The following is a 23885-nucleotide window of genomic DNA, read 5'->3' as shown; positions in this document are numbered from 1 at the left end:
GGTGTAACAACATTTTCCCAACTTCTTTAACATGTAAGTTACATCAGCTTGAAGGCACTTAGCAGTGTTGCGAACTCCCATGATTTTATTGGGAGTCTGATAATATGTGGGGGTTTTCTTAAAGCACCAGTGCCTGGAGGCAAATGATTACATGATAATCTCAACTTTTATTTCAATAAAAGTAAGTTTCCAGTCCTCATGATTGCAAAGAAAAAAGCTTGAAAACATGAACCCTAAAGGCATAAAACCAGTAGTGAAATAAAAGGAACCTCAAATTTATTATTTTTTTTAAAAAATCATGATTTTTTTCAGTCAGTCTCGAGACTTGTGGGAGGCCTGACTCTTGTTTTTTGAATGCTTGTAGTTAACAATACTGGGTTAGATTCAGACTTCCTTAGACTCGGATCCATTTATCAGCTTGTAACTTGTATCCCTTAACACATCAATTTTGAACTAGGCCTAGAAGGTGTAAGGAATACTTTGGACAAATTCCACGAACATTTAAAAAAAAAAAGAAAAAAAAAAAAAGAAAAAGGAAGCGAGCATTGTGACAGGAAAAGCACCTAAAGGTGTAGGTTAAAATACACCCCTCTACTCTGGCTCTTCAACAGGTAAATTCCACCAGGTTAGACTCCCTTAGACTCTGTGGGTCAAATTCCAAGGTGATATATAAGCAGAGTGGATTTAATTTAAATCGTGATTTAAATCACTAGTCAGGAAGACTCGATTTAAGCATGGTTTTCTACATAAAAGTGCATTCTTGTTGGTTGTTATAACCTTAATACATATTCTTCACAACTCAGAGATAGATGTAGGTTTCATTTTTAGAAAGTACACACTATACATTTTTAAATAGTGATTTATTTTGAAAATTTTTCGGATTAGTTTTACAGCTATATCAGAAAATGAACGAGTGTTTACCAAAAGTAATTGAAGCAGATATTTATGAAGTCATTGGGAGGTGAACTATCTCCAATTCAAATAACAGGTTAATCATTAATATTTGAAGGATTTTCTTGCCATGCTGTATTAGGAGGAAAACATCACCAGACAGACATTTAAATTGTTTTATTTAACTAAAACAACAACGTTAAGTATTCTGGATTTTTTTCTTCAACAGCAAACATATAATATTTTAACAAAAGAAGCGTATGTCCCTCGCTTCTCACATCTATTGCCAGTCTTCTTTTCCTTGTCCTATGTATTCTGCCCCCAACAATCTTCTATTCATTGAACTTTTTGAAACTTTGCACTTTTAGAGAGAGGTAAGGGATTGACTCTGTACACAAATTTGCGGAGGGACAATAGAGTTGAGGTCTTTTATTTCTCACCTCTATATATTACTTATTTATTTAAAAACATTTTTGCTGTTAACAAGCATGTTACCTCTGGAGAACAAATCCACAGTTTGAGAACTGCAAAACTAAGCATCTCTGATGGTATCATCTAGACTGAGCACTGAGTTCCATTGGGTAGATGGAAAGATTAACCTAAATAATCTGTACAGAAGACTCTGGAACCCCATAAGATTGGGTCCCTAATCCATGAACTATTGGAACTCATTTACAAAACTTTTGTTAAACATTACATGAATATATTGTCTCATACTATAGAATTAGAATTTATAAACCCTATTCCATGATGAGATAGCTTTGAGCTATAATGTATCTTAATTAAAACTATATTTAGATTTTTCCTCAAAAAGCATTTTATCAAAAAAATCCATTTTTTTTTAATTTTAAAAATAATTGATTTTGACCCACCCTGTATATAAGGGCATGTCTACACTTGCAAAGTTACAGTGCCGGCAGTTACAGCACTGCTCAGAGAGTGCTGAAGGGAAACCGCTGTTGTGTGTTCCCATTGTCAGCTGCCTGCACAATAGCTTTTTCACACTTGTGGAACTTGCAGTGGTATTTGGAGTGGTGCAGTCTGTGCGGCTATCCCACAGAGCACCTCTTTCTCTTCCGCTGCTAAGACTTTGGGAAGGTGGAGGGGGTCGTGAGGCATCCTGGGTCCTGTCCCAATGACCCATGATGCATTGCTTTGCATCCCAGAAATCCTTGTGCTTCCATCCGCATTTGGCGCCATCTTTCTGTGGTTTGTGTATTGCGCGCCCTACCTCTTTGGGCTGCAGGAATGGATCCCGAACTGCTGGCCAGTATGCTGCTTGCTCTGACCAACATGTCACGAGAGGCAGTGGAGTTATTCCTTAAACTACAAAGGCAAGAGGAGTGCGACATTGATCTCGCCACGCGTAGTAGCTACGGCATGAGATTGCTTGTGGCATTCACAGAGGTGCTGTCCACAGTGGACCACCGCTTTTGGGCTCAGGAAACAAGCACTGAGTGGTGGGATGACATCGTGGTGCATGTCTTGGATGAGGAGCAGTGGCTGCAGAACTTTCGGATGAGGAAAGCCACATTCATGGGACTCTGTGATGAGCTCGCCCTAGACCTGTGGCACAAGGACACGAGAATGAGAGCTGCCCTATTGTTGGAGAAGCATGTGGCGATTGCATTGTGGAAGCTGGCTACTCCAGACTGTACCGATCGGTCGCGAACCAGTTTGGAGTGGGAAAGTCGACCGTTGCAGTCATGTTGATGGGAGTGTGCAGGGCCATTAATCGCATCCTGCTCCGAAAGATCGTGACTCTGGGCAACGTGTGTGACACTGTGGATAGCTTTGCACAAATGGGCTTCCCTAACTGCAGAGAGGAGATAGATGGCACGCATATTCCAATTCTGGCACCAGACCACCTAGCCACCGAATACATTAATCTCAAAGGGTATTTCTCAATGGTTCTCTGGGCGCTTATGGATCACCGTGGGTGTTTCATTGACATTCACTCAAGCTGGTCCAGAAAGGTGCATGACACACGCATCTTTCGGAACACTGGCCTGTTCAGGAAGCTGCAAGCAGGGACTTTCTTCCCAGACCAGAAGGTCACTGTAGGGGAAGCTGAAATGCCCATTGTGATCCTGGGAGATCCCGCCTACCCCTTAATGCTGTGGCTTATGAAGCCATACATGGGGCAACTTGATTGCAGCAAGGAGTGGTTCAACAACAGGTTGAGCAGGTGCAGAATGACTGTTGAGTGTGCTTTTGGCCATTTAAAAGCCCGCTGGTGCTGCCTCTCTGGGAAGCTGGACCAGGCCGATGAAAATATTCCTATGCTTATAGCTGCGTGCTGTACGGTCCATAATATTTGTGAAGATAAGGATGAAAGCTTCACTCAGGGCTGGACTGCAGAGGCTCAGCACCTGGAGGCTGAGTTTGAACAGCCAGAGACCAAGGCTATTAGAGGAGCACAGTGTGGGGCCATAAGGATCAGGGATGCCTTGAGGCAGCAATTTGAAGCTGAAAGCCACTAATATTTGTTGCTGTGCTTGGGATTGCAGTGCTTGTAATGCTAAGAGGTGATAGGTGCACATGATGCAATAAGGGGGTTTAACATAATTGTATGTTGCTTTGCAATGCTCGTTTTGCTTTCAATTAATAGAATAAAGATTGCTTTCAAACCAACATAATTCTTTTATTAAAAGACAACAACTGGAGGGAAGAGTCAAATGAAAAAATACATCAGCAGGGAGGGAGATCGAGGAAAGGAAGGTCCCAGGAGGAGGAGGGCGTCCCAGGATGGCTAAAGATTTGTGTATGTCCAGAGATCATATCCAGCCTTCTCCTTTGGAGTACAATGCAGCAGGTACTGTACTTCAGCAGGGCCAAACTGCAGAGGGATGGGTGTTGAGTGCAGTGGGTAGTGGAAATCCACAATACTGGACTGTGAGGAGGGAGGAGTGGAATGCCATGGATAGAGACTGGAGCCAGGAGGTTGATAAGAGTTTGTTGGTGGTGTTTGGGGGGAGAATGGGAAAGAGTTTTGCGACAGCAGCTGCAGGGGAGGGTGGGCGCCGAGTTGCTCGGTTTGAAGAGCTAGTATTGCGTGGAGCGTGTCCTCTTGGCGTTCCATAACATTAAAGAGCCTCTCCATTAGCTTCATTCTAGTGTGCCTTGTTCTATTTTCGGTCCCTCTTCTCACTTTCCCGCCACTCCTTCAATTCCTGTTTCTTGGCGATGGAGTGCATCATAACCTCATGCAGAAAGTCCTCCTTAATTCTTCTTGGCCGCTTTCTAATTCTGCGCAGTCGTTCCGCCACTGATAACAGAGGGAGGCTGGGCTCCCAAAGTCATCTCTGTGAAGCTTAAACGCAACATTTTACAGAAGCAGTATTGTTTGCAACACAGACAACACTGATTCAGTGCTTTAAAACACAGCCAGTACTCTCACACCTGTCACTAACTGGCTGACCCCAGGCAAGCACACGTGAGCCACAAGACCCCCAAAATGGTGAGTAGCTGCAGGGGCAGGGTAAATCACTCCTCCCGGATCCTGCTGTACACTGGGCATGTGGCTCTGGGGGAGAGCCAGCACTGTAGGGGGTGGGGGGCTGATAATCATTCCTGTCCCCACTTTCCACAGGATGCAATCATTATGGAAGATATTTCGCTGGTGAGGTTGAGCAGCGAATCAAGGGAGGGTCTTCTCCAAGCCTGTGGCTTCTGCCCTGGCCCCTATGTGGCTCGTCTGTGTACAGCAATGGTCCTCCCGCACAGGACGGCAAAGTGGCACGGGAAAGTTAACATTAATGGGGCAAGAAACAAAGGAGCTCTGCTGAAGAACCTGTGGCAGTGGATTGCCCAGTATCTCCACGAGAGTTTCCTGTAAAATCTGAGGGAGATTCCCATGAAGTGAGGGAGTCAATCAGCAGCTTGTTCCAGCACTCAGACTAGGCATGCGGTGGGAGACAAGCCTGCTTTCTGCAACCGTCCTGCCCTCCTGCGCCCAACAACTCGCTTCAGCGATTTCCAAAATCAGATCCGCTTACCAGCGGCCTCCTCTCCTGTTTGCGCTTTGCCAATCTCTGACTGCTGTGACTGGCTAGGCTCCTCTGGGGTAGAAAAGAGCTCCTGGCTGTATGCATCTCTGACCTCCGAGTCATCCCCTGCCTCTGGGTCCCCCTCCCCCTCCACATCTTCATCCAAGATTTCCTCCTGCTGGCTCGATCCACTCTCAACTGGCACGCGAACCAATGACGTATCCACAGGGGCCTTCGCAGTGGAGGTGGGGTCACCGCTAAGTATCACGTCCAGCTCTTTGTAGAACCGGCAGCTCGTGGGCTCAGCACCAGAGCAGCGGTTTCCCTCTTGCGCCTTGTGGTAGGCGTTCTGCAGCTCCTTCACTTTGACCCTACGTTGCAATGTGTCCTGGTCATGGCCCCTTTCTGTCATGCATCATGAAATCGTCTGTAAGTATCAGAATTCCTACAGCTGGAGCGCAGCTGGGAGCGGACAGCCTCCTCTCCCCAAATGCTGATGAGGTCCAGCAGCTTGGCATTGCTCCAAGCGGGGGATCGCCTGGTGCATGGAGCAGGCATGGCCACCTGTGAAGATGCGCTGAGACCGCTGCACTGAGCAAACAGGAAGGGGACTTTCAAATTTCCAGAGGAATTTACGGGGTGGGGATGACGGTTGGTCACCTGAGGGTAGGGCAGTATTGTTCAAACCGATGACCAGAGAGGAGAGAACAGGCATTGTGGGACACCTCCCGGAGGCCAATCGCGGTGCTGTAATCGCCATGGTGTGTACACTGGCACCACAGCGCCGTAGCCCCAGTGCAGAAAGCTGTACACTTCTCATTGGGGTTGTTTTTTTTTTAAAGTGCCACAACTGCGCTCTAAGTGGCTTGGCAGTATGTACACCTTGGGAGTTGCAGCCCAGAAAGCTGCTTTACTATGCAGAAACTTGCCAGTGTAGACAAGGCATAAGTGGTAAATGGTAAATGGGCATGAGTTTAAGTTAATGCAACTTGAATATTGAGAGGGATGGAAGAAGGTGTAAATTACACTGAGTCTCTTAATTACTCCTCTAACTTTAGTCCATGGATTCTTTTTTAATATGAGAAATTCTCTTCTCTCAAAGCTATGTATTGTAATATTTTTGCAGAAATCATCTATAATCCATTTTTTCCAACCAGTTGCACAGGGTTCCTAGGTGCAAATCATTTAATGAGGCAATTAGCTTCATATTTAACCGTAGTCGTGTTTCCACATGAATTTTACACCTGTTTAGTTAAACTGATTTAGTTAAACCAGTGCAGCCCATTGTGTAAATTCTTATTTTGATTTAAGAGAGGCTTATTTTGTTTTAGCTTAAATCTGTTTGATTTAGCCAAACCACAGTAAGCCTGGCTTAAACCAAAATAAGAGTGTCCACTCAGCCTTTTGCATTGGTTTAACTAAAATCAATTTAAAAACAACACCTTTAGTTAAACCTGTGAACTCAGTGTGTAAGATAGCCCTTAGCTGCAAACACAGGTGATCAAAATATGCCAATATTAACTCATTTTATTATTATTATTTACTGAATGCCCAAAAGTGTACTTGGTGTTACAGAGACAAAATAGACATTGCCACTGCCCCAAAGAGTTGAAAGTTTAGAACCCTGATCCTGCAAAAAGCTTATGCATGTGCTTAACTTTACCCATGTGAGTGTTTCTGTTGACTTCAATGGGTTTGCTCAGGTACTTAAAGTTAAGCGTGTATAAGTGTTTTGGAGGATAGGGACCCAAATAATGACATGACAAAATCAAGAGAAGTGTAAGCACAATGGCATAAGTGTGACAAGTATAAGACAATGAGTTGGTTTAGAAGTACTGCATAAATCTTGATTTAAAACAAAACAAAATCATATAGATTGTGGAGGGCAGCAGCGAAGATGATGGAGGGAAAAGGAGACAGAATAGGTGGGCAAGGGCGGGGAACATGACTGTGACCCCTGTGCTTCTGTAATATGAATAAATGATATATTTAAAATGTAACAATACTGGAAAATAGACTTTAAGGTCAGAAGGAACCATCATGATCATCTAGCCTGACCACCTGCACGTTGCAGGTCACAGAACCTTGCCCACTCACTCCTGTTAGAGACCAATAACCACTGGCTGAATTACTGAAGTCCTCAAATCGTAATTGATGGACCTCAGTTATGGAGAATCCACCATTTACACTAGTTTAAAGCTGTAAGTGACTCATGCCTCACACTGCAGGGGAAGGTGGAAAAACCCCAGGGTCTCTGTCAGTCTGGCCCGGGGGAAAATGCCTTCCCGACTCCAAATATGGTGGTCAGTTAGACCCTGAGCATTTCAGCAAGACCCAACAAGCAGACACCTGGGAAAGAATTCTATGTAGTAACTCAGAGCCCTTCCCTATCTAGTGTCCCATCACTGCCCGTTGGACATATTTGTTGCTAGCAGTTGCAGATCAACTACATGTCCCTATAGGAAGTTTCATCAGACCATCCCCTCCGTAAATGTATCAAGTTCAGTCTTGAAGCCGGTTAGGTTGTTTTTCCCCACTCCTCCCCCTAGAAGGCTGTTCCAGAACTTCACTCCTCTGATGGTTAGAAACCTTCATCTAATTTCAAGCCTGAACTTGTTGATGGCCAGTTTATATCCATTTGTTCTTGTGTCAACATTGTCCCTTAACTTAAATAGCTCCTCTCCCTCTCTGGTATTTATTCCTCTGGTGTCTTTATAGAGAGCAGTCATATCTCTTCTCAGCCTTCATCTGATTAGGCTAAACAAGCCCAGCTCTTCGAGTCTTCTCTCATAAGATAGATTTTCTATTCCTCTGATCATCCTAGTAGCCCTTCTCTGCACCTGTTCCAGTTTGAGTTCATCTTTCTTAAACATGGGAGACCAGAGTTGCACATGATATTCAAGATGAGGTCTCAGCAGTGCCTTATGTAATGGTACTAACACTTCCCTATCTCTGCTAGAAATACCTAGCCTGTTGCATCCTAGGGTTGCATTAGCCTTTTTCATGGCTGCATCACACTGGCGGCTCATAGTCATCCTATGATCAACCAGTACACCCAGTATGTTTGATATTATATTTGAAGTTAAAGAATATAATAAACTGGAGGGAAAAGGAAAAGGGGAAAGGCTATGGGGAGGATCAGTGACAATTACAGGGGGCATAATGAGGCAGGGGGAAATAGTTGATGGCCTTAAGACTAGCGTAGACTATTGGCAGTAGGGTTGCTGGGTCTCCTGGGATATCTGATGCTGTAGTGAAGGCTGTGGTGCCAGACAGGCTAAGTATCCACAGCAGTGGTGGTACCTTCTGTCTCTGAAGGCCTTTGAGGGAGCTTTGGAACTCTACTTCTGGATATCTGGAAGAAGCAGTTGGTGGGAGCTGTGTGGAAGCCCACACTAGAACCTGATGCCTCTGAATTGATTCTCTTGACTTTAGTGGGGGAAGATGAGCGTGAGAGCAGACCTCTGCTCCACCATTATGTCCTTCCCTTTGAGCAGTAACTAATGAATAGCTTAGCACAGGAACTGTGGATGTGACATGTTGCCAGGATGAATCCAGGGCTGTTAGCAGGTAAATGGTGTTGTGCAAAGTGATATTTATATATCTGTTAATATCACTTTTCAGAGCCTCCTAGCTCTAAAGGCAGTGTTGCAGCCAGCAGCAGCGCAGAAGTAAGGGTGGCAGTGGAGCACTAGTAAGTCTGTTGTGAAGAGTGATATTAACATACAAATATTGCTTTTCACAGCAGACTTAGTAGCACCCCATTGCCACCCTTACTTCTGCGCTGCTACTGGCAGCAGGTGCTGCCTTCAGAGCTGGGTGGCTGGAGAGTGGCGGCTGCTGGCTGGGCGCCCAGCTCTGAAGGCACAGCTGCCACCAGCAGCAGCGCAGAACTGCAGAATTATGTGGCAATGCCATCTCGTGCCTCCCTTACTACTGTGTAACGTTTGACCTTTGTGCTGGGAGGGGTGGCTAAGGGGGGGGTGACTAAGGCAAATTTTGGGGTTGCTATAGCCCTTGTAGTCCCCCCTTAGCACTGCCCCTGCCTCTGTGTCTGACTGTTAAATTATAAATTATTTTTTTGCCAATCTCAGTGTTCTGATTGGTCTGCTATTTAATGCAGCTCTTCAACTGCTGAACAATCAAGCCCTCTAATGTTGTCTCAGTCCTGCCTTTTTAGTCTCAAGACAACAAACCTGCACTCACGATACTACAATCTGCAGAGTCCAATTTCCTTAAAGTGGCGATGATACAATATATATTTTATTTAGGAATAATGATCGCTGCATTATATGTTTACAATACTTTTTGAACTAAACATACTACGTTGTGACAAACGTGTGTGTGTAATTTTCTAAAATGCTAGATTTAAATTATATATTTTATAGCAGTTGCTCTCTGTTTCATGCATGTACTCGTGACCCCCACATAATAACCTCATGCCCCCCTTAGGGTCGCGATCCCCCAGTTTGAGAATCCCTGTGCTAGACACCATAGGAAGTGCATAAGAGAGAGCCCCTCTCCTTAAACACTTAGAAGCTGTGGAGCTGGGAAGGTGCTTTGTGTATGTAAAATTTTAATATTTTTCAATATTTAACCGTAGTTATCTCTCTCTGGCTTGTTCATGAAGGGTCATATCCTGTGCCCATTGTCTGTCCTGAGTAATGGGGTCAGCTGTTGGTCATGTTTGAGAAGCCATTCTGTGGAGACTACTTCAGTAGGCCAAAGTAGTAGGCCACCACACACAGCTGTCCCATGCCCCAGCCCCTCCTGCTTCTGTGTGCTGCCACATATGATACTTCACCCTTACCCACTTTCTGCATCCTCCTGCAATGGAACTGCATCCGTTGTGCTACAAAGAATCTGTTTGTGATCAAGGAGAAGTGGATTTGCCTCAGCTGAACAGTGAAGCCAGTGCTGACTTCATCGTTAAAATTGGTGTCTGTTCCAGTGTTTACATTATCTTTTATCAACTCTAACAAGGTTAGTTCTTTGTTCTAAAACACTCAGGCAGGTCCTTTCCGTTCATTAATAACACACAGGAGTTTAGTAAATATGAGGCTGGCACTAATTGCAACCTTTGGTAGCCTTAGCAGAGAAAACAAGAATTGAATGCTCCTAGAGGCTGAACTATGTTTTTGGCCCAAGGGGAAAAAACTCTTTAGGCAGGAACTATCTTTAGTTCTGAAATTGTACCGTACCAAGCAAATTCTGTAGATAACTAGAGGACTCAATACTTAATTAAATCTGTCAATCCAAAACACATTTCATTAGCATTAAATACACTCTTTTTTTTTTCTTCATGTGCTATTTATAAAACAACATTTTTAAATTTCTGGTCTGAAACCCATGACATCTTTTCTTTTTAGTACAAGATAGGGAATTATGAACAAAGGCAGGAAATTATTTTGTACTTTCAGTTTCATGATCAGCAACTTTCCTTTACTCAGGTGGCAAGCTTTTGTGTGTCTTCCTCTTGATTTGAACACAGGAATTTTGATAGTTCACAGCTGACACGTGTCATGTGATCCTCTAGGACTATACTTTTCCCATTCATTCTTTGTCATGCAGACCTAAAAATCCACATAATCCTGGCTTCTCCCTGTTCATCTGTGTCTCCTCTGAAGACCTTCTCCCTGCAAACAGAGTCTTTACACCCATAAGAAAACATATACCACAAACAGTAAGGGCTACCTGTAAATAGTGTGAATAGAGTAAATAGTAACCTGACAGGAAAGGTAATTCACACATAGACCAAACAAGAAAAATACAAAAAATTATCAAGAGAAAAAGTTTTAAAATTGCGAATTTTAAAATTAAATGTGTAAGAGCAAGAAACAAGGAAATCATACAATCAGTAATATCCATATAACAATCTATACCAAATATTTACTTGTATTCTTGCCCATAATTGCTTTTCACAGAAAAACCCCCCAAATCCCACCACATATTCTGGTATCTTAATTGTCCTGGATCATCTAAAGTTTTTCATTGTTGTTGGTATGTCATATCTAGGTTGCAGTATGTTTCCCTACAATCCATAAAGGATGTAAATATTTCTGAATTGGCATTTGCAGTCCTTAAATTCCTCATGAAGGGACATTCCAGAAGTAAATAGCACAAGGTATGTGTGTCTTTGAATGAGGAACCAGACCCCAATTGTACAAATTCTTATGCTTGTGAATAATCTCATTTCAGTCAATGGAACTACTCGTGATTAAAATTTTGCAGGTGACAAGGGGTTTGCAGGGTAGGGTTGCCAACTTTTTAATCGCACAAAACTGAACACCCTAGCCCCGCTCATTCCCCGAGGCCCTGCACTCCTGCTCACTACATTCCCCCTCTGTCGGGTTGAGGCAGGAGGTTGGGGTGTGGGAAGGGGTACAGGCTCTGGGCTGGGGGTGTGGCTGGGGACAAGGGGTTGGGGGTACAGGAGGGGGCTCCAGGCTGAGAGGTGGGGCCGAGGGATTCAGAGTGTGGGAGGGGGTTGCAAATTGAGGCAGGGGGTTGGAGTGTGAGAGGGGGTGAGGGCTCTAGGCTGGAGGTGCTGGCTCTGGGATGGAGCCGGGGATGAGGGCTACAGGAGGGGGCTCCAGGCTGGGGGGTGGGGCCAAGGGATTTGGAGTGCGGGACGGGGCTGTGGGTTGAGGCAGGGGGTTGGGGTGCAGGAGGTGGGGTGAGAGCTCTGGGGTGGGGCAGGGGATGAGGGGTTCAGGGTGTGGGAGGGGGGCTCTGGGCTGTGGCAGGGAACCTGGCCAATGGGAGTGCGGAGCTGGTGCTCAGGGCGGGGGCAGCATGCAGAGCCCCATGGCCCCCCACCTAGGAGCTGGACCTGCTGGCTGCTTCTGGGGCGTGGTGCCAGGACAGGTAGGGACTAGCCTTCCTTAGCACTGCTGACCGGACTTTTAATGGCCTGGTCAGCAGTGTTGACCGGAGCCGCCAGGGGACCTTTTTGACCTGGGCAGTAAACAAAAATTCATGGCCCGTGACCTGTCCATGACTTGTACTATATACCCCCGACTAAATTGGGTGGAACGGGGGCAACCTGGGGATACCGCGGGTGCTCGGGGGGGATGGCCTGGCACTAACGCTGGTACTGGAGGAGGCAGGCGGCGGTGCATGGCCCGGGACCCCTGCTCGTGTTGGGGATGGGGGTTGGCGGGACTGGCAGGCTCCCTACCTGGCTTCTCATGACTCCCTGGAAGCAGCAACATGTCCCTCCCTTAGCTTCTAGCTCCATGCGCTGCCCCTGCCCCAGCCCCAAGTGCCAGCTCTGCAGCTCCCATTGGCCGGAAACCGCGGCCAATGGGAGCTGCGGGAGCAGTGCCTGTGGATGGAGGCAGCGCACGGAGCTAGGAACTGAGAGGGAGGGACTGTCAACACTTCCGGGAAGCCCCCCCAAGGTAATCGCCGCCCAGAGCCCTCCAGCGCCCCAGCCCTGAGCCCCCTCCCATGTGCTCTGAAACAGCCGCTGCAGAAGTCATGGAGGTCCCGGAGGTCGTGGAATCCGTGACTTCTGTGACCTCCATGACAAACTCGCATCCTTAATAATGAGAAGAGTGACTAAAAGTTTGTTTCAGAGTAGCAGTTGTGTTAGTCTGTATTCGCAAAAAGAAAAGGAGTACTTGTGGCACCTTAGAGACTAGCCAATTTATTTGAGCATAAGCTTTCGTGAGCTACAGCTCACTTCATCGGATGCATGTTTGTGCCACCTTACTGATAGTTATCAAGCATAGCTCCTGACGGGAGGGTTATATCTCTTCTGGTCACACCGCTTTTATTTCTTTTTGCAGTAATGTTTCCTATGGCAGGATTAGGTAGCATAACTATGATAGCAGGTTGACCCTTTTGGATATTTCCCTGAGCTCTGTTCTGGATCTCATATTTCTTGATTTGTGTATGTTTCCTTAAGGTGGTATTTTCAATTAGTATGGGCAGCCATATCACTGTTACGCATGTGATACTTCGATCTACTTCCCTTTCTCTGATAATACACTACCGCATACAGAGAACATGATTCTGCCTATTGGCAATGAATTTGTGTCTATCTAAGAAGTAAAAAAATTAAATACTAATAAAATTGAAATTCTTCTCCTCAGGCCACAGTTAAGCGCTGTGTCTTCTGTTTACCTCAGTGGAGGTAATATTAGAATTCGTAGAATCTGATAATGTTTCTTCAGCCCTAGACTTCAAGATGGTTTTATGCTGGAACGTGTTACAAGAGTGTTTCTAAATTTTTCCTTTTACCTTGTCGGAATGGTGTCAGTGTGCACACTTTGCTATCAAAATAAAAGGAGGTTCTGACTCACATTGTAAGAACATCTAGACTTGAGTATTGTAACTCCTTACTCGCCGAATTCTTGCTAAATCAGCATGTGAATTAGTTTCATCAGGTTATATTTCCTTCTCATCAAGGTCAGGTCAGTATATTAACCTAATTTAAAGTTACTATATTGTCTCTGATATGTTTGGCTTTTGTGGAAAAGTCTAAATTTTATATTCTCAGCGTTTTTGCAGTTCAAGATAAAATGAATTATGCTAGCTCTAGGATGGCATCTGTTTCATTGAAAGTTGACAATTTCTATCTCTGGGAGAATCCTGGATAGATTTTAAGATTTCTATTACACTTTGTAAGGTCTCCATGAGTCTTTTATGTATCTTAGCTTTGCTAAAACTATATTCTGTGTCATGCCCTTGATAATGATCAAGAAAATTATTGCTTTTTGCATCGTTTCAGTTGAAGCCTTTTTGTTTTTGTGCATACTGTATACTACTTGATTGAAATATTAGTTTTACAGTGTCTAAGAACAAACTAGAAGACTAAGGTTTTCTCTCTGCTCTTTGTTTTTATGATTGTTTTCCTTTTGATAGGGTAATAGTAAATCCATTGTGTTAAGATTTTTTTGTGAATAGTGCTATACTTTAGAGTGGATTTAGCTGCTGGAACTTGAATGTTAAAAACTATTTCAAAAGATTCCAGGTTCTGATAGGGCATACTTTAAATAGTATGTCCTGAAATTTAATTACTTTGTATAGATGTTTTCCCATTCCACTGTTGATGTTTTTAGGGATATTTTTAGCAGGTGGCAGGAGAAACAATGAAACTAACTATACACAAAGTACTGTAAAATGCATAACTGAAAAAAATAGAGCAATTTATACAGTATTTTGCAAATATCTTTTAGTTTTAGTAATCCTAGGTATTGCTTGTTAGCACAACATTTTAAGAGAAAAATGTGGCATTTTTCCAAATTACATGTTAACCGAATTTAAAATGTTTGGTACTCTGTAAAACAACAGGGAAATTCACAGACAAAAACTTCGTTAAAAGAGAGTTAAGGCTGAAAGTGTTTTTCATTGGAATTCAGCTAATGCCCCAAAACAGTATCACACTTTCTATACAGGAAACACACACCTGCAAACCACTCCCTCACCCTAAATGTTAGACAGTCTGGAAATGAACAGTGAAAGGATCCAGCCATTTCCTTTTTGACACACAACCTCTCATCATTCACTATCATCACATCCAGTTTATGCCCCTTCACAATTTTAACTTTGCTGTCTATGATGGAAAAATATTGTTTATTAAATGTGTTGTAAAGATTTGGAAAGGGAGATAGTCCCAGTATACATTGTTACATTTAGAGTTCTATACAATTTCCTTATTGTGAAGTGTTGGTGGAGTCAGTAGGAAATGCTGGTGGTCAATACCTTTGAAAATGAGGCCTTTGACATTTTAACTTTGGCACCCAAAATTTGTGGATACTTCTGAGAATTTAGGCTCAAACTCTGTGCCTCAGTTTCTGTATCTTTACAATGGGAATAATGCATGTTGTTCACCCTGGTAAAGTACTTGGAGATCTAGGGATGGAAGCTCTATATAAGAGCTAAGTAATATTGCTGTTTTATTATATAGCAAGATATACAAGCACTTGAAACAAAGATTGGCTCTCATTCATTTCAGTAGTCAAATTCTTTGGGAAAACTGGCAGATCAAGATTCCAGATACTATAAAGAGACATTCCAGGTCTTACAAACTAAAGCTTCACAACTTCAAAATACTTAAAGGTGCTTGGATAAAGGAAACCATGCTTCCACATCACTTGAGATAGGTTGCTTAAAAAAACAGATTTGTGAGGGGAAGGGTAAAACAGTGGTACAGTTTCATTGTCTACCCACAAACTAAGCTCCGCTCATTTAACACCACCACAATGAGAAGCCACTTACAACAGATTTTGCAGATATTCGGAATACAGTCATGCATGCTGTGCTGCATTTTGGTGGGCTCTTCAGGCTTGGCTTCCCTCATTGAAGTTCAGGTGCCTCGCCTTGGCAGCTTGGGCGTGGCTACTTGATTGGAGGGGAAGAAATCGTGGCACCAGGATGAAATATCATTGATGGTAGATTGTGCAGATCTTCATGTGATCTTCCATCGCCTTGTTTAGATCAGCAATAAAATAGTGACATTTGACTTTATCTCTTGGAAACAGGGTGGTTTGTGTCTTTTGGAGTTGTTGCTTTAGACTGTCTACAAACTCAGGCAGATGTCACTCCGTTGCTTATATTCAGGCCTTATCTGCACTGTGAATTTGCTCCAGTTACAGCTGTCGGCGACTAGCCATCAATGTAGTTGTAATGGTGCAGACTCCTTGCATAGTGGTACATTTTACTCCTGTTTCAAGCAGGGTAAGATGCACCAGTGCGAATTATGGCTTACAGTAGCTTTGTCCGACTGCACTGCTACAGCTACACCGGTGGCTGGCCACCAATGCCTAAAATCCCTCCAGGTAGACAAGGCCTTGGTTCTTGTTTTGAATGTTTTTTCACAGCAGGGAGAGCTAAAGATTTTTTTTAAAACAAGAGTTTAGATCAGTAGTTCTCAACTGATTTACCATTGTGGGCTGCATATGCAGCTCTCTCTCTATGTTATGTGGCTGGCATCCACACAATATATATACTACCTGTATGAGACTGTCACATGGACCACAGTTGTGTGCTGATTGGGCCATGGGTTGAGAACCACTGGTTTAGATTTTCGAAGGCAAGTTTGGGGGAGGTAGGTGTATGCTGTGTACTTGTGTATACTCCAATACAAGCCCTGAGCAAAAGTTACCTAATTTGTCAAGGGTCTGAGGGGACTTTCTATTCAGGAGGTTTACTAGCAGTTCAGAAATTTTTTGGAAAAAATATTAGCCACTCCCAACATCGTTTACACATCATGTGTGTGTTTTTTGTTCCTTCTAGGCTACTACAAAGGAGGTTTCTGTTTGGATTATGGTTTTCTGTCTCATTTGAGAATGAAGACAGAATAACTGTCTTTGTTCTGGAAACAAAGCGGTATGATAGAATTTATCCATGTAAATTTCACACTCATTTCTGTTCATACTGTTCTTTAGATAGACTGATGTATGCTCAGAAGAAGTAATTACAGATCTGTGCCTAGATATTTCCATTTTGTTTTTTGCCAAATTCCAAAGGTCTTCTAAAAAAGAGAAGTTTGTTTTCTGGATTGTGATTATGATCACTTTTTGGCTGCTTAAAAACACAAATTAAGGTGAAATGCTAGGAAGAACTGTCTAACTTGTTTGATTTAAATGAAGAATTTATGGGGAATATTATTATATCAGACTTCTATTTCAACTCAGTATCTTATAACACCATACTTTGTGTCTTCCATATTTCCTTTATTGGTAATCAATGTTTATATGTGGGATTAATTTTAAATATTGCAGCCTAAGATTGTCTGGTAATACTATTAATTTAAACATACAGTATGGTATAGTGTTGATTAATTTGACAATTGATTTTTATGAATCAATAGTTCTCCGCTCTCTTTGATTGCTTAATACGTCTTTTACCATGACCTTCCCCTCAGTGTGTAGAGTGTTTATGGAGGTTGGATTCATTTCCTTTATATGTAGTTATATTTCTGTCGGCGGGGGAAGGGTTTCTTCACTTATTTAAAAAAAACCATTTAATTGTATCCAGGACGTGTAATTAAAACAAACAGCCTTTACGCCCTACTTTTTCCAGGCAAGCAATGTTGCCTCTTCTAACTCCCTTGCATTAATGAAGAAAACTCTCACCTTAAAAACACCCCTCCCAAACTATTTGTTCCCTCATTCCACTGTAAGAATAATGTTCAAAACAATGGTAAACAGTTCAATGAAGAATGATTTATTATACATGCTTAGAATGTCATACGATTCTTATTTTTATATTGCAACATTCATTTTTTATGCTTGCATGAAAAGTCTATCGCAAATCAACAAGTACTATAATTTGTACTATACATTTCTTATGTTAGTTTTTAGTAAAAATCAGTCATGCGTTCTTAGTTTTTAAAAGTCTAGGTGATGTTTTGTGCTAAAACCCCCAAACCAAAATGTTTGAAGCTGTTCCATTGTACATAAATAGTGAAAGAGTGTTTGGAGCAGGGGGCTGGACCCAGAGTCTCCCACCTCTCAGGGGGGTGCCCTAAACACTACACAGTCATTCTGTCTTGCGTGCCCAATGACTATTTAAATATCTATCCCCAGTGGAACAATCATTGGGTGGGGGGGGGGGGGAGAGAGTGAGAATGAATGAATATGAATGACTCACTCTGTAGGTCAGTGGTTAGGGCACCAACCTGGGAGGTGGGAGACCCTGTGGCCGGTCCTCCTTCTCCAATCATTCCTTCATTATTTAAACACAGTGGAACAGCTTTAACAGTAGAGACTGAAGGAGCCCGGTATCAGAATATGCCATATCTCAGTGTTTAGAGCAGTGATTCTTAACTTGGGGTGCATGCACTCCCTGGGGGTGCGAGACATGCCAGATTTTTTTAGAAGGTAAATCACTGAAAACACAAGTTAAGCACAGGCACGAAAGTACAACTACTTTGTTTCATCAAACCTATGTTTATATGTATATAATTCTCTCTCTTTCATTCTATAGTTATGATATATCTAGGAATAAAGAACTGACCTACTTCAACAATGTTTGATAAGGGGTGCGAAAACATATTTTGAGAACCAAAGGGGTGCAGGCTGCAGTAAAGGTTAAGAGCCACTGGTTTAGAGCATTCTCTTGAGCGGTAGGATTTCAACAGGGATCTCCCGTCTCCTTCTCGGGTGGGTGGGTGGGTGGGGGAATTTAACCTGGACTTTCCACATCCCAGGTGAATGGGCTAAAAGTTACAAGGCAGGTGGCACCACCACCACCTCCTCTAGCTCCTTCTCCTCTGGTGGCCAGATTTTGAATGGGACCCACTCTGGTAGACTGCTCTGAGCACACCTACTGGATTGGACACTGCGATTTAGGTGGACAAACACCTGTGTTCCCCCAGTTTGTGAATTGCTCTGCGGTTTAGGTGGGAGGTAGGCCTCCAGATGCCTAGAGGGAGGCAGTGATGTGCATGCTCAAAGGTGGGAACTTTTATCCTGAAAACTTAAATTCACTTGGTGCCTAGGTACCTACAGAGTTTGGTGGGAATTTGTGAATTGCAGTGGAGCCTAAAACTGGACGTAGGTGCCCAAGTCTGGGGTTTTGGCACCTGATTATCTTTGTGGATCTGAGCCTGATGGGTGGCATCCCCACTGCTTCATTTAAATGAGTAATTCTGAAACCGTTTGTTTGGTTAAAGGAGATATACAAACAGGTAGTCCCGTTTCGAGGCCCTCTGCTGCATTATTCCTTTGCCTCAGCCTGAACCCTCAAGGACCCCAGGTGCAGTAGAGCTTTCCTTAACCCTGCTGTAATGTTAGGGAAAAAGTTTCCATGAGCAGGCACCAGGTTCTCCTTGCACACTTAAAAATACATATAGCTTTCCAGGTGGAATACACTGTAAGTTACCACTGTTTCCATGAGGTGCAACATGAACTGTGCATATGTTCAGACAATACTTCGTGACTTCCACATCTCCTAAAATGGGTTCAATTATAGCTCTTACGAGTGTGAGCTGCACTGGGGAGAAGAGGTAGGTAGGTATTCACTCAAACAGCAGTGAGTAGTTGGTAGTAGTATTCTGCCTTTGTAAGGCCTAGTATGTCTGGAGGTGTATGGAAAATGATGTCCCTTGCTATATCTGCCCAACAGGTGTAGCCTGCACTCTTCCTAGCAAAGCCATCCCCTCACCAGGCCACTTGTTCTGTGCCAATGCTAGCTTCCCCCCTTCTTTTCTGTCCTCTCTTTCCTCCCTACATTGTGCTTCTCTGATGCACCCCCACATGCAGTGGCATAATTTAGCCCTAATTGTCTCTGTTCCACCACCAACGAAGTTTTTGATTCTTGGGATCAAAAATGTTTGTAGGACATGAGTGCTGATGCTAGCTGACTCAGATGTTTCCCAGAAATAGCAATGCAGCTGCAGTTAGGGATGTAGAGTCATTTAGCAATTAGACCAGGATGCCTGATATTTTATTCCTAATCTGCCAATGACTCGTCATATGACTATGGGCAAGGCATTTAACCTATTGGTACCTGTTTCCCAATCAGTAAAATGGATATAGCTCCTCTTCACACTTGGAGTTCCTTGGATGAAAATATTCTGTATAAATGCAAAGCATTATTATCTTGGATACACCATTTCGTCTGACAGCGCTCAATTCACTCTTAACCAACTGAAATCAATTAAAAAAACAAAAACAAAACAAACCTACACTTCCAGCCCCCTTCCACACATCAGTCTGAATATTTTGTCTGAAAGAAAGTGAGGGCGGGTAGTACTCACAACAGAAGAAAGCTTGCACAAAGAAAGCAAGATGGCACAGTACAACAGCTTAGAATTCAAATATGCTTTGATGAACATCCTCCCTTCTCCTCCCACTCCCAAGGGAACATCAAGCAGTGGTCCGTGACGCTCTAGGGGCAAAATCAATGAAATCATAGGTTCTGTGATCCTGTGGTAAACCCGCAACCTTTAATTATAATCATTAATGTCCTTAACAAGAAATAACTGTGCACAGTCATCTGGTTATTCAGATCTCATCAAGTTCAAGTAAGTCTTTAACCCGTTAGACCCATATCAGGCTCTGATCCATAGTGTTCTAGAACTCTTGAAATTCCAAACAGTCTGACACACACACTCATGGATTTGTGCCCTCTACAGACACTGACACCTATGCCAAGTGTATGTAAAATGCTAACCAGCAGTATCTGGTACAACAGTGAGATGATTCTTTCTTTGTCCAAATCTTGTGCAGGGTAGAGATGTGCTGGTTTGGAAAGCAGAGCTGGGTCTAAGCTGCAGTGGGGTCATGAAAAGGTTGTAATTATGTAAATATTATACTACAGTGATTTTTGGCCCTTATATCTGTGTAGAATCGTCATAATGAGTCGATATAAACTAAAGCAGCTCTCCACTACCTCTGAGTTCCTGTGTAAATGTAGAGTACAGTGACTGCTTTGCAAAATATGCTAAATATATCAGGTGTCATAGCAGTCCTGTGTGTTACATCCACTAGGGTTGGGTTCTGAAACATATTCATAGTGTTGACCACATCTTCATGGAGAGTTTTTCTTGTGGACAGCTCCTCTTGTGATGAGAGAGGTGGTTTAGCTGTGGTTGAACAGAAGTTTGTTCTTGCACGTCTGGTTAGCTTTTGTGATGTTTAGATCAGTCTGGTTGATGAACATGGGAAACTTTGAGATCATTTTTGCCTTTGGTAATCAGTACATTTCTCTGCTATTACTGATACGGCAGCAAGAACTGGAACACTGCAGCCCAAGTAGGCACAATGGGACAGGAGATTAAATATACAGAGGAGGATCCAGTTTCAAAGAATGGTAAGAGCAACTGGTGAAAATAACTGCTTTGCCTGTCTGTGTTAAGGGTTACATTTGTGCAGCAGCTATATGGATAGCTGTAATTGGGGCACATTCATAGTGAAGACAAGGCCTTAGATATGACATCTGTAATCAGGGCTATAGTTGGCTACTTAAGTACCAAATGTCAGTGGCTACTCCCCTGTGTACAGCCAGTTTATTAGAATGGGTGAGAGGGTACAGAATTAGCAACTGCACTGAGCTGCTGGGTATCTGGTGGATTGTGTGGGTCGTACTGGTTCCAGGGAAAGAACTTATAAGTACCAGTTGTCACAGATATAGGAAACAAAGTACTGTGGGAATAGACCTGTGCACAGATAAAACAGGAAAGAACAAAACATTGGGGAAAGAACATTTTTCTTACTGTAGGTGAATTCTTACTACTTGTGCAAAATATGCCCATTATCTCCTTGGTGCAACAGATTTTTGTTTAGAATATTTTCATTTTCACTAGACTAAAATTAAAGCATTTGGTTGCTTGAGAAGACGACCTTTTTGGAATTTTTATTTTTCTCAATTTATACAAAATATTGAAATGTAATTTTTTTTGGATTATTTAAAAATTAAAATAACTGGTAGTTAATTCACATTACCCCCTTGAAAGAGGTGTGTAGGAGTAGCAGTATGCCAGAAAGTTACAAATAACCTTTTAAAACTATTGCAGCAACTGCGAGCCAATATCCGAGAGATGGAGAAACTGTGTTTGCGGGTCCGACTGGAAGATAAACAAATTTTCCAAAGAATGATAAATCCAGTTAAAGAGGAAGCTTCATTTTCCATAAAAGAATTTCTACAACTCCATTCAGAATCTGCAGAAGAACTTAAAAGACAGTTTAATGAACAGGAGGACACCTCTTTAAAGTCTTCTCTAATCAGATCTGCGACGGTAGGAGGAGGTAGTAGAATTTATTTTTCTATGTACTGTATTGTGGTATTTTTATATTTGTTTTATGATGGTATATTTCCAGGGTTTTCTGACCAGATATTGTGGAAATAAATACTTCAGTTTAGTAAAACTTCATTCTTATATGACAAGAGGTGAATTTTAATACACCTTTCAAATACCACAGTTTTCTCACCATATGTAGAATACAGATTATTTTACTGCACAGTTTATGTAGTTAATACATGCTTTAATCAGCTATCCAAGGAAGAGGAAAATATTGGTAGCCTAATAGGCGTAGTTAAGTAACAAGAGCACTAAATTGTGAGGTACAAGCAATCTTGGGGTTATTGTAGTTACGTTTTCTTTTTCCATTGCTTAGTTATGGTAATCACTTAGTACATTTTTACTTAATTCGTTATCTGTGAAATGGTGAAAACAATTCGTATATCATCACCGAAAGTCTCAATCAGGAGGAGCAGGTTGAGTATGAAGTGTCCGTTTACACAGAAATATATCTTCGTAATTGGCAGTAAAGCAGTAAAAGTACAAGACCATTATATGAGGTTTAGAAACACATTATACTACCTTATAGATCATCCAAGGATGGGCCTGGTTGCTACTGCTCTTTTCTGATCCCTCTACTTTCATGAAAACTGTATCTTTCACTTTCTTTCTTCCCTCATTCTTCCTTCCTTCCTTCCCCCATGAGCACCTTCTTGTCTCTCTTCACCCTCATTCTGTCCCACCTGCCCTTACACTTGAAGCCAAATCTGGAGTTAGCTGCTGCTAACATCTGAAACGCTGTTTACAAGGATTGACCATTAGAGTTAAACCAACACATCCTCATACAGAAAAGTTTGAAGCTTAATATTGGTTAAAATACTTCACAAGTCTCACATTTTTCAATTTAAAAAACATATTTTCAGTTAGTGGCCTCACAGAAAATCTTTCCTATCAGGAAATTCTGTATAATCTGGCTGTTGTATTTATAAAGTGCTAATCTTCATAATATCTAGTTCTGTCTCCTTGTTGTCATAGAAGTTCCTTCTGTAGAGAACTGCAGGGAGAATTGTGTGCAATGTCATTAGTAAGAGGGAAAGTCTTTTCACGACTAAGAAAAGAAGACAAAAATGTATGCTAAACTGTAAAATGTCTCTTTTTTAAAAAAACAGGATTAGTATTTCTAGCTGAATGACTTTCATGTTTTTTTAAAAAATGGGTCATTGGTGAAAAACCAAGAAGCCGATTAGAAATTTTGGGATGGCAGGCATAGCCATAGGAAAATATTATGGGAATGACATACACTCACAAGTCAGCTCAGGAATGGAGATGTAGTTCACCTCACGTAAAGTGAAACATACAGGCACACAGACAACTGAGTATAATTATATAGGATTTTTTAAAAACTTTGCATTAATATGAAAGCAGCTTTTTGCATTCATGGGGCAGCTGTAATATCACATTGCCTGTTCTTTTGTGCTTCAAGGCTGCAGATCTGAAAGCAGATCTTAGCTGCTGATCTTACTCAGTCAAAGAAACTTCCTTATACCCTACTTCTTTTTCGCATGTTGCTTCCAATCTGGCAGAGAAATGAAGAGTTTACAAATTCAAATAGCCCATTTAGGAGGCATGTCAAAGAAATGATACAGCGCTTTCCCTTTCCACCATCCCCCATCTCAAGTCCAATAGGAGTTGAATTTAATTCCATTTTAAGCAAATGTTAACAAAAGGCGAGACTCCACTTTTAAAAATACTAAAATTCTTTTTAACCAGCATATTGAATTTCCCAGAGAACTAGATTTTTATCTTGAGTGTAATGAAGTGTGAAGGTACTTTGTAGAGTATGCAGAGGTGTGTTTGTTTTTTTTACTGCTGTTCTGAGGAGATGTTGTAGTTGATGTTGAGGAAGCACTTCCATTCTAAGCCCTTTCACATTTGGGTTAGAATTTCCTAAAATACGAACTTTTGAATGTAAATTTCTCATTCATACTTTCAGCCCACAGATGTTTCATCCTCCTCCACTCCCTTTTTTTCTTTTGTTTTTGAAGTGGGAAGGGAAATATTAGGGTTACTCTTCTTGGGGATGGGATGGTTCTGTATTTCTATCAATGTACTGCTTGTGTCACTTGTGTTCTTATACCGAGCTCTACTTCTCTCTACTGCAAGTTCCCTTCCAATGGCGCTGCCCTGCAGGATGTTAGGTTCCCCAGGGCTGGGTTCTTCCAGCCCCAGAAGCAGATGAATACACACACACAGTTAGAGCGCGTCTGAGTGGACCGGGTTAATCAGCGCTCCCAAGCTGACCCCTGATA

At 42.4% G+C, this 23885-nt stretch overlaps 1 protein-coding gene across 2 annotated transcripts in view; it reads left to right on the top strand.

Annotated features, from left to right (window-relative positions):
- STX17 (syntaxin 17) overlaps positions 1-23885 on the top strand; it is a 64307-nt gene that overhangs the window by 28559 nt on the left and 11863 nt on the right. For both annotated transcript variants that reach the window (XM_074943211.1, XM_074943212.1), the window contains exon 4: positions 21352-21583. In XM_074943211.1, the coding sequence (XP_074799312.1) occupies positions 21352-21583 (232 nt within the window). The remainder of the gene's footprint in view (positions 1-21351; positions 21584-23885) is intronic.

This window comes from Natator depressus, chromosome 2 (assembly GCF_965152275.1).
Source record: "Natator depressus isolate rNatDep1 chromosome 2, rNatDep2.hap1, whole genome shotgun sequence".
Taxonomy (NCBI): Eukaryota; Metazoa; Chordata; order Testudines; family Cheloniidae; genus Natator; species Natator depressus.
Note: the sequence above shows the minus strand (reverse complement) of the source record. Positions and strands in the feature narration are given on the sequence as shown.